General features: G+C 44.7%; 1 protein-coding gene across 1 annotated transcript in view; it reads right to left on the reverse strand.

The window, feature by feature from the left end:
* Positions 1-10,379, reverse strand: part of PARP14 (poly(ADP-ribose) polymerase family member 14) — a 42,464-nt gene extending 32,085 nt beyond the window's left edge. Inside the window, exons 1-8 of the mRNA XM_080346971.1 lie at positions 10,172-10,379; positions 9,949-10,055; positions 9,835-9,868; positions 7,798-7,995; positions 6,573-6,860; positions 4,503-4,739; positions 1,596-3,835; positions 164-397 (exon numbers count right to left, since the gene is read on the reverse strand). Coding sequence (XP_080203097.1) covers positions 164-397; positions 1,596-3,835; positions 4,503-4,739; positions 6,573-6,860; positions 7,798-7,995; positions 9,835-9,868; positions 9,949-10,055; positions 10,172-10,364 — 3,531 coding nt within the window. The 5' untranslated portion in view covers positions 10,365-10,379. The remainder of the gene's footprint in view (positions 1-163; positions 398-1,595; positions 3,836-4,502; positions 4,740-6,572; positions 6,861-7,797; positions 7,996-9,834; positions 9,869-9,948; positions 10,056-10,171) is intronic.
* Positions 10,380-11,864: the final 1,485 nt, after the last annotated feature.

An 11,864-nucleotide genomic window follows, 5' to 3' on the forward strand; every position in this document is an offset into this window, starting at 1 on the left:
CATACATCACAAGGAACATATTAGTCAGTGAGGGATCAGACACACAGTTTAAAAAGAACAGGTCAAACTTATGACACTGTTGCCCATTTTGAAAGAAAAGTGGCATTAAACCCACTATAAAGCCCAGCCAAATTGGAATTCAGCCAAATAAAACCCTTTATACCTTTAGAGATGCCTGTTTCTGGGACCACGCAGGTACAACAGCATGAAGCACAACACTGCAACCAAGATTGTAACCTTTTGTTTTAAACACAGAACCTTCCTCAGCTGTTTTTCCCAGGCTTTCTTCTTTTAAGCCCATCTGAAGCATTGGCCCTGCCTTGCTCAGCAGAGCTTTAGAGAGTGGCCCTTTGTCAAGCTGGAGATCTTTGGTAACACTGATGACGACGATGTCTGTCTGAAACACATGCAGGCAAAAACTCATGTAAGCATCAAGTTTAAATTTCACACTGATTAATCAAATGCAGCCTGTCTGCTTATTTACAAAGTAGAGATTTGGGACAGCAGTCTGAGAATGAACAAAGTTTTAGAATAAATCTGAAAAGTTATGCTCAGTTCTAACACCGTGAGCCTGCTCATAGCAACACAAAAGCTGAATTAACAGTGAAATTCATTTCAAGCCAATAGTAGAAAGTTAAAATTCTGCATCCCTGGTGTATTCATGCTACCTCCATTTGAAAAATGTTTATGAAGTTTGTTCTCCAAGAGAAGTGCACAGACCAAAAATCTATGCGCACTGAGGTAAGCAGGACGTTGCCATACATGACTGATCTAGAGAAAACGAAGGAGGTGAGAACAAACACGACTGGTGGAAAGCTATGTAGAAAGAAAGGCATAATTCAGAAGCAAGAGAAATACAAAGAGCCACGAACATTGTGTCAAACACTAAGTCCAGCTCCTAAAGAAGGACTTCTATACACATTTTAACGTATATTCTGCCCTGGCCAACGGGAGGAGCCGCACACCTGAGCTGTGGGAGGCATCCCCTCCTGAAGGGATTTGCCAGCTGCTGTGGAAAGGGCTCTGAAAGGAGTTGCTTCCAGTATCGGTGACCCCAGTAAACCAGCTGTCAACAATTCCATACAGGGGATCTGGAGGCAGCCCAGCCACTCTGCTATGGTGGGGTACTCGGGTTAACCAGCACCAAGCATCTTTTGCTTTTGTGCTAGTACCACTCTCTTGTAATCAAGATTTCTGGGAAGGTCAACACTGCTTGCATGTGGTTCCTGCCCAACAAGGTAGGATCAGGGGGATTTTGAGCCCAGAACCATTCCTGCTGTTCCCAGTTGCTTCTGCTAAACGGTAAACGCACTGTGTACCACGGGGACCTGCGTGCCTCCGCGTCACCAGACACCAAGACGTGGTGCGGTGCAGCCATCTGTACCTATCAGGTGCAACAGCCACCTCATAGCAATTGTTATGATCAGCAGTGACAGCCAGTTTTAGTAACATATCAAATACGTTACATTGGTAATTACAGATAATAGTTTGAGGTTGGTTGTTTTTTGTGTTTAAAAACCAAAAATGAACAAACACCTACCCTCCCCCCATCCCCACCACCACACTTGATATTTTAAAAGCAGATAAATACTTACTGTAGCATCTTCGATGCTTCCTTGTTTCAGCACGATGTCAAGGCCTTCCTCTGTTGTTAGCAATGGGAAGCTCTTACTGCTCTGAGAAGTTTTCCTCTTCTTATGCTGACAAACTGTACTGGTCTGACCCAGTGGCCAGTAGGAATATGAATCATCTGAAAACACGTTTTCCAGTGCCTTGCTGAAAGCCTGAATGTTGTTCTGTGTAATATCCACAAGATGAACCTCCTTCAAGCTGCTGTCCCCCATGGATTCTTCCAGGGTCTCCTTGATGGAGGATACAATGGAATGCGTACACAGATCCAGCGGGAAGCCAAAAATCCCTCCACTTATAGCAGGCAGAGCTATGGAACGATGATTAAATGTGTCAGCTAGCTGTAGGCTTTTCTTCACTGTCTTTCTTAACAAGAACATGCACTTTTCTGCTTCCTCCTTCCTCCATCTGGGCCCAACGGCGTGAATGACGTTCTTGCAGGGCAGTTTCCCAGCGCCCGTGATCACGGCGCACCCGGGCTGCAAACTGCCGTTCCTCCTCACCAGCTCGTCACACTCCTGCTGCAGCTCCGGGCCGGCCGCTTTCAGCAGAGACTCAGCAAGGCCACCGATGTGTTTGAGGTCTTCGTTAGATGCGTTCACCACAACATCAACAGGATGAGTGCACATGTCAGCTTTATAAACCGCTATTACAACTCCACCCATGGTCACCTGCCTACAGGGCTTGTCTACATTACTGTGTTCTTGCTGTTCTTCTTCTTCTTCTTCCAGCCTCACCAGACACTTAAATTCTTCTTTCACACTGGCAGCAAAAAACCGTTCTCGCTCTTTGAAATACGACTTGGCTCCCGGCTCTTTAATTACCACACGCTTGTAATGCAGGCCGGACAGAATTTGCTCAACTAAGGTGACTCCCTTCAGTACTTCTCTTCTTGGCCCACTCAAGGATATAACTCTGTTTTTCTTCTGGGTGATAAAGTCAACTTTCACACATTTATTCTGTAAATCACCCCAAACATCAGCCTTTGCTTTCTCAAAAAACATGATGACCGCCACAGGCTTTCCTCCTATAACCTTTTGTACTTTTGTGTTTTCATCTATAAAGTTTGAAAGTTCCGTGAAGACTTTTTCTACTGCTTGAGAAAAACCAGCAATGATGACCTGACTCCCTGTCTGCGTGACTCTTACAGATTCATCAGAGCAGTTTTGCTTGGTAAGCATCATCCATTCCTCTTTCTGGAGGACTGACTCATCCTCCAGACTAATGCTTTTGTGATCCAGCTCCTTCTTTATTTCTTCTTCTGCTTTTTGGAGATCTTCAGGAGCACTCCCTTTCAAGAAGATGGCCTCTGCATCAAGCTCATAAAAGGCATTAATTTGTTTTGACATAAACAGGCTCTGTGACAGGGTTTCATTATCAATATGCTCTAAAAACTGGAAAATGTAAGGGTGAATATTAACCGTTTTCTTTGCCATTTTGCGTATATTATCTAGTATTTCCCCTTTTACTTTATAAACTTCCTCACGCACTCCACAGAGGTTAATGATGTTCTGCAAAGGATCATAAGATATCTGCAGGACTGGGAACTCTGTGTGAAATTTTTCAAGACTAGTACTCTGCAGAATTGCATATTCCCCTGGACCCATTACCACCAATTCTTCAGTTCTTTGCTTTTCTCTTTCAATTTCTATGGTGGCCTTTTCTACCAGAAACTTCAGTTCTTGTTCGACTTTCTTCACAACATCTTTTTCACCCACCAGAACAAGGAAATCCTTGGAAACACATGGAATTATCAGAACGTCACTGTGGGTAAAGCTGCTTCTAATGGCTTCCCACACCTCTGTGCTTACTTGACATTTAATTGCTTCGTACTTCGATACGCTGTGTGAAAATGCTGCGGAAACATCTTCATTCCATGTCTTGAACAATCGAGATAACAATCTCTTCTGCTCAGGCAAAGCAGCTGAAGGATGCAAAGTAACTTTTGGTTCTGCACAGCGAGGGTCAGGCCACGTTAGTTCACAATTGCATTTTGCCATTTCACAACTTATTGCCTCAATTAGCCTATTATTTTTCTGCAAGTAACACCAGATATACCAATCCAGAGGCACTGTAATTGGATCTGGCTGCTTTATTTTTGGTCCTTCCTTTCCATACAGAGCTGTTCCCAGTGAGACATAGTAAGGATAGACAGAGATGGGCGTTTTGTTGAGCGAATGCTGCTTGGCCAATATATTGGTTACATCTAAAACAAACAAACAAGCAAAAGACCTAATTAATGCTAGCCCTTAAAACCAAGTATGTTCTGGTCGTTGTTTTATTGTTTTAACTTTGTTTTCTATACAATAATGTTTGTTACGTCTAAGAGTAGTTTTACATTAATTTTATCCCCTTCCCAGATAGAAATAAGTCCAAATTATTGAAGAATTACTGGTTTTAAATGCCAAAAACTAAGAGAGAGGCAGTTAAGAACAAACACTGACCACCCCCAGAAGGAGACACACACAGCACTGTCTCTGTCCCTTCTTGTGTTATGTGCTGTACTTGAAGTGTCCAACCCAGTAGTTGTCTGGGCTGTTACTCAGCAGTTTCAAATCACAGCTCCTCCATTCTCCCTAACAAGAGCATCTATTTTCTTCAACTTTTCTTCTCTCTTGAGCTCATGCTGTGACCTGAACTGTGTAATGAACAAGGCCTGGGTAAAAAAAATTGCATAAAAAGGAAAAAATTCTGTGCCTCACGCTCAGCTGGTCCAAAAGTTAAGCTTGCACTCCAGTTAGCAAAGACCTGCTGACAAAGCACCAGATCTACTGGTTTAGGGAGGCAAAGCTGTCATTTCTCCAGAAAATCCACATTTTGATCTTTAAGTGAAAAGATCTCAGAGAAATAAAGGCTTCATATTTCTGCCTTACCTTCATGGTCACTGAATGTAATGATGGCTGCATCTTCATCGGGCAGCTGCTGAACATCCACCACTTGCGCACCTCCATTCTTCTTGTTTTCAAAGTACACAGTTATATAGTCACTGGGTGTGTTAGGTGGTACGTTTTCAGCCCTAACACTTCTTGTTAGCTCAAGGCACCTTGCGGTAATATTTTGTTGCTTTGCTCTGTGGTTTTGATTAAACTTTTTAGCAAATTCCCCTATAGCTAGAAAGAGAAAACAAAACAAAAAACACCACACAAGGTCAAACTAGTAGCTCACTTTTCTACTATATGTTTGCAGATTGTTGCTGTTGTGACGAAAGCACTGAATTACAAAGCATCTTTCAGCTCAGAGGTACCCACAGCTACTTCTTTCCACATATTTGGTATCCATCATCCAGTACATGCCACACGGTTGATCATCGTTGTTGGCTACAACTACCATAGCCAGAATTTGTCACTAGTTTTCCTACTGAGTAGCACTGTGTCCTTTTAACCCAAAAGAAAATAAGATCAGGTTCATTTTTGGGCTATGGCTTTATACACAACTAGTCAACAGATCAAACTTGGATTCTTTCAGTTTTATGATAAACACATTCTATTTTTGGCTATTCCCCCCGACTAATCATCAGAGTAAAAGATAGTCAAGTCACTTTTACATGTGTCAGGTAAACACACATTTAAGTTTTGAAGAGATCTACTTATTTCCTAAAGGCTACACCAGAAATTTGGGACTGGACCATGATACCAGAGGCAAATAATTTCTGACTTCTAAAGCAGAAAACCCCACACTTTTTCAGAGACTAAAAACTTATTCAGTTTAGTTATATCACGGACTAATCCCTTCACAACTTCAAGATTTTGAGCAACTTCATTCTTATGTATTACCAGGATTACAACTATACCCACGAAGTTGATTCCAAGTGGCATTTAGCATGTTTTCACCACATTTGGCTTTCTAACGAGATTTACAATTTTTCCACAGAGAAGACAGATTTCTCTCTTTCCCGTCTGATCTCCTCACCCAGAATCAAACACATGTAAAACCACCTTGTCCCTAAAAGGACTCGGGCTCAGCAGCACTCGAAGAATCCTGGAACCAGTTCACTGCTGTCAATTTAATTCGGTTCTCCTGGTAACAGGGGGCCGTTATCTCCACATCAGCTATGCACTGGCTTACACTGCTTCCAAATCTGGTCTTATCATACCACTTACTGTTGCCCATGTCCTGGGATGGAATGTTTTTAATAATATCAACCATAAGTCAACAGGAACTGCCCCCAACCTCTCACTGGTGAGAAGTGAGACATGTCTCTACCTGGAAGATGCCTTTGTCATCTATCACTAATAAGGCAGAAGGGTATGGTGTCAAACATGCTAACAAAAAAAAAAATCACAGCGGACACGCAGTAGCTTGACGAGTAGTTGGTACCACAGCATCAGGCAAAGCATATGGTGTTAATTCCACGCTCCACATAACTGAGAGCTGCCACTCCGCAGAAGGACAGCGGGACTTGCCTCAGCATCCCAGGGTCCATCCAGCCCAGCATCCCGTCTCCAGCAACAGCCACAGCAGGTATCCAGAGAACAGCTGTGAGAAGATGCTGCTTCCCTCATCCTCTCCCAGCCTCCGATCTATTACAGTAGATTTCCCAAGCCTGATGTGGTCTATTTAATAACTTTAAAAAGCTGTGTTCCACACATTCGTTCAATTTTCCATCAAATCCATACAAAATTACTACACACGTAGCACCTTTTGGCAGGGAGAGCCTTTATCATCTATCTGTTCTTAGCCCAACTACACCCTTTTGCTCCTTGTATAAAGTTATAATTTAGTTTTAGCCCTATCCATTCTGCGAACTGTCTCTTACGACTTACATTTTATCTGTAAGGTATAAAGGCCAGTGTACGTCATTAACTTTAGTACAGTAAATCCTCATTTGAAATGACACAATATCAGATTAAACCTATGACAGAAAATAATCATTTCCTGTTTATACTCCATCACACGCAGAAGTAGCTAATAAAAAGAGATTCATAACTCTGACTCCTCCTTACCAGTATCTCCAGTAAAAGTAACTACAGCAGCACGTATTTCGGGTATCATTTCCACACTGAAGTCACCATCCTCCTCAGACAAGCCACTGATGTTCTCCACCAGCATAATTAACATGCAATCTTTTACTGTCTCCCGCACGTTTTCAAGCGCAACTGAATTGGAAAGCGGGGATTCTTCAGAGTCCTTCACTTGGCACGGCTCCTCGAGAGCCTCCGCTTGCCAGGGCTTCACAAACAGATCAATTTTCTTCACGGAGTGATGCTTCCTCTGCAAAACTTCTTGGGCATCTAGTTCCACAGGAAAACAAACAAAGATGTAATCCTACCTTCCCCTCCTGCCACAGCAAACTAACATGGTCAATTATGCTCTACCTCAAACCCTGCCCAGCCATATTTCTTGTATCACTGAAGAAACAGAAAGGCAAAGCTACATCAAAAGTTAGGGTCAGGATAAAAGCTGCTCTATGATCTACATGTTCCCAGTCTGCACAAAGGAGGAAAAAAAAATAGCACTTCAAAAAGTAATTTATGCAAGAAACTCTTCTCCAGATTAGTAACATATAATAAATAGCAAATAGAAACAAGGTTTTCTATCCTGCTTATCTTGTGTATTTAACAAATATTTAACTATTTTTCCTGCGTAAACAGTTTCCACTTTTTGGATACATCCTTCATACAGAGAGCCAACAGCACTTTGGTGTAGAGGAAAACAGAGAAAAACTACAAGCAAATTGAGGCTATTTTAAAACAATTTTCTCCACAGAGATGAGCATTCACCTGTCTTACAAATACATAATATATACTACATCTTTTCCTCCCAGTCTCCAAAATCCTGGCAATTGAAATGAATACAAAAGAAAATACAAGAAAATAATATTTACCCATGATCTGCAGGTAATACTGTACTACGCTTTATCCAGTCTCCTGAACTAGAATTAAAGTGTACTTATTCTGCAGTACTCCTGACATTACTTCTCCTGCATTTTTTTCTGTGAGCCTTTATCAAGCATTTGGGACAGGTCTAGAGAACCACTTCTTTCCCTGTGCGTTATTATAAAACACTGTCAGAAACCAACACCTGCACTGGACACACAGGCACGTTTTCTCCTTCTATAACCTGTCACTCTTCAGGAATATTATACAATTTTTGTTGGAGCAGCACCAGCAAAGGCTTATTTGTAAAAGGGAGCTTTAGTAATGTAACACCCAAAAGATACAATCCTACCTTCCTCATCCTGAAAGGTGATGATCATTTCCTGATCCTTTTTGATGTAGGACTTGATGGTCCCCCCACCAGACTTCTTCTTATTTTCAAAGTACATCTCCACAATCTCATCTTCTATCTCCTCCCCAGAGGCAGTGGTTACTACTATGACAGATTTCCTAGGTGTTGCTCTTTCTGCCTCCAGTTTCTCACGTGATTCTGAAATGAAAGACCACATCCTAATGCCTTGGGCAAAAGTTAAGAAAAAAACAAACCAAACACGCTTATTATCTTGCAAGCTTTTGCAGCGCTTTTTGATCAGATCACAGATAAGAGCGGGGAAAAGAATAGGCAAATAAACAGTAATTCGGGTTTGTTGTTTTTTTGCTGGCTTTGGGTTTTGTTGGTTGTTTTTTTTTTTCGTTTGTTTTTTTTTTCCACAACAGCCTTTAAATCCCAAAGAAGCTGATCATATCACTAGTGTGAGTTGTCTTATCAATAGTTGAGGAGGAAAGGCTTCCATTCATTATCAGGCAAGGTCAGCAGAAGTAATGGCTATGAATGCTTCTTCACAAATCCATGCTAAGGGGAAACATCATCACTCATCTGTCTATGCACTGTCTCTATTTATAGTTCCAGCCACTGATTTTGGTCCTTAAGTGGTGACACTGTGGGCCTTTTTGATGTAGGACTCGATGGTCCCCCCACCAGACTTATTCTTATTCTTATGCTGGCTGCCACAGGGCTCAGGTGCAGCTGGGCTACACAGTTCCTGCTGTTGTACCACAGGTCACCCCGGCGGGGCTGGTGGCAGCTGGGAGGTCTGCGTAGGGACAGCCTTACCCAGCACAAAGTTCAGCGTCCACCACATACTCTCCCTAAGGAACTGACCTGAGGTAGCCAGTGAAATGGGGAGTTTCCTAAAGGGACCCATACAAAGAAAAAAATACATACTTGTATATACTTAGTTCAGCCTGAGAACATGATTTCTACGCAACCTTAGACAAATACCACAAGCCACCCCGATGACCAGGGCACTATTGCAGCATAAAGTTAATGAAAACAAATGAAGCAAGAACGTGCTGGTCTTTGTTTGATCAGTGGCTCATTTACCTGCCTTCTGCTGACTGCACACACAAGTCTCCGTATTCTGGCAGGTAAGAGACACCTGGGGATCATTAACTAGAGACAAATTACAACATTTTATCAGTTACTGGGTACTTCAAGAAGAAAAAGGTCACACTCTTGTAGACTCAGGAGCTAACACAGCTTGAATTTAGTTTCATTTGACATGGCCATAATCACAGACTTCCATATGTTCCTTCTTTTAAACCATATGTTGAATGTGGTTACAGAAACACTCTATAAGCTCAAGAAGCCTCAGGCACAACGTTAAAAAGCAAACTAGCACATAGTCATGTGTGAAGCACTGCGAGCGGGTCCTCCCATACACGGCAGCACAAAATACTGCTGTCGAACCAGAGATCTGTCAGGGACATCCCTTCTCTGGAGGGAAGCGCCTCTGGAAGCCAGGCATCTCTGTAGAAATGTTCTGATTCTGCACAACATCTCTATCTGCTGCTTTAAAACAACAAGGAACACGGCTGAATTAGAAGATAGTCATAATGTCTGCCAGGCTGCTTTTCTAGTTTGTGCCCTCAGTCTTCACCTGTGCCCCACCCTTATTCGCACAAGTGAGTAACTTGCATGTAGACATAAATATGGGATGTACAATTAGCAAACTCCTGCCCACAGGGAGAGCACACGCAACGTCAGCTGGAACCACAACAAAAACTGTATAGGTAGTTCATTCAGCTTTTATGCACACCTTGGAGTTTACTTAAGGGCTGCGCTTTACGAGTGAAACTAATTTTACGGTTTTAAAAATGAAGGGGAGTGCTGGAGGGAGGGAAGAAGGAAGCACAGCTCAAGGCCAGGCTGCACAAGCCCCGGACGAGCGAAGTCACCGATTCCACCAGCCCCTCCACTGCTCCCGTCCGGCCGCCCCGGGCTGAGCGGCGCGTTCACAGCCGGCACGGCACCCCACGCAGACCATACCTGGCACCTCGGCCCCGCCGGCCCGTCCCGGCTCCTGGAAGCGGAACGAGAGCAGAGCTGTTACCGGCGGCCCCGCTCGCCCACCCCGCCCTCCCCACCCGGCCCCCACCTCACCTGAGCGGCTTGTCCGTCCGCGGGCAGCTCGGTGACGAGCAGCGCCAGCCGCCCTCTTTGGCCCCACTCGAGCTCATGGACCCGCCGGTCGAGCACCCGCTGCCTCACTGCACACAACAGGCACCGGTGAGGGGAGGGCGGCGGCCACCCCCCACCCCCCCCCCCCCTCCCCAAAACACGGGCACCAGTCAGTAGCGCCCCCTCCTCCGCCCCGGCCGCTCACCCTCGGGGCGGGCGAAACAGACCAGAAGGTCCCCGGTCGCGGTCCCAGCCCGCAGGTCGCACTCGCCGCCGCCCGAGCGCTTCTGGCTCTGGAAGTAGCAGAGCAGCTTCTTCCTCAGGGCGGGGGGCGGCTCGGCGGCGCCCCAGTCTCCGCGCACCAGCAGCGGGAAGGCGCCCGGTCCCTGCCCCGCCATGGCCGCCTCTACGCCTCCCCCGACGCCGCCGCTTTCGGTTTCATTTCCTCAGCGAGGAAACCAGCGGTGCCGGCTCCGCCCTGCCCCGGGCGGCCCCCCGGCGCTCAGCCGAGCTCCCGGTGCCCGTCGCGCCGCCTCCGGGCACGGAAAACACCGCGGGTTCCGCAGCCCGCCCGGCTCGGGACATCGCGAATTGCGCTTACACAGGGGCGGACGAGAAGCCGATTTTACAAATGCGGCTATTTTAAACGCCTGAACTTAAAATGATCAGGCACCAGATAATACACACTTCGCTTCTCGCTGCGTTATGCGTTCAAATCGAGTCGTGACACAAAGCAAAATCACCCGCTTTCGATATTCTCCATGGGAAATACTTGTACTGCTGTGCAGGATTGCAACGTTAAGAATATTTTCCCCAGGCCAACGTTGTCAGCTAGCTGGGACATGGCCAACGGAGTGCTCAGGTTGCAGAAGGTTACAGTTTTCAGCTGTTTCTTGCTATGTATTTTATTAATGTGCCTAAATAGGAGACACTGAGATAGCAGGTAAACGAACATTTTACACCCCTAACTCCACTGAAAGTTGAGGAAATGGATAATAACCAAATGTCACTACATATAAGCAGAAGTGGATGCCAGATAAATACACGTGTCATCACACTGCTGAGCAGACCCATGGAGATGCCTTTTTTTTTCCTCAGGGGGCGGATTCATCTTTTGCTTCCTAATGCACTGTTCCCTCAACAGTTATCCAGGTGCATGCTCTCCTCCCTTGCTGTAACCCAGGCAAAATACCTGGCTTTGATTGCAAATTGGGTAGATTTGTTCCTAAACTGACTGTCTGAGATTAGGAAGTAAAGGTCTGTATGGCTGGTTACTGGGTAAAGGCTCGGGAGCTTTCAGTGACGCTTAACAGGGCTCTGCTGCAAAACTCAGCCTGCAGAACTTCGCCACAGATTAAACTGGAGCTGGTGAATTGTCAGACATTGTCTAACATCGTTGAACTGGCTTTTGGGGACAGAAAGGGAAACAAGGGACTGAAAGAATTTGGGGAAATTCGACCTTTACAGCTTGTTTCAGCATGCACAAAAGCAAGGTCACTTGGAAACAACTGGAATGTTGGTATCTGGCTGCACAGAAAAGGGAGGAAACTCAAAATAGTATAAAATGTGAAAACAAATACAGGAAAACAGAACCACAGTGGGAAAGTCATCCCAACCCACACAGAAACCAATATGAAGAAAACTGAAAGCAAAGGTGGTAAAGCAGCACTGCCTGTTCACAATGTGGGATTCTTAAAAAAGGAGGTGCCACGGGGACCAAATCACCCCAAATCATGGCCTTGCAGGGAAGCTTCTAAACTTAAAAATAATGTACAACTATACGTATCTAAAACAGGAGGAATAACTTGTACAGAAAAATGAAGAACTAAGCAGATGGTATTTTTATATTTTATTTATTAGTTATATTGAATAGCCAAACAAAAATGCACTAACAATTA

This window comes from Nesoenas mayeri (genome assembly GCF_963082525.1).
Source record: "Nesoenas mayeri genome assembly, chromosome: 6".
NCBI classification, from domain to species: Eukaryota; Metazoa; Chordata; class Aves; order Columbiformes; family Columbidae; genus Nesoenas; species Nesoenas mayeri.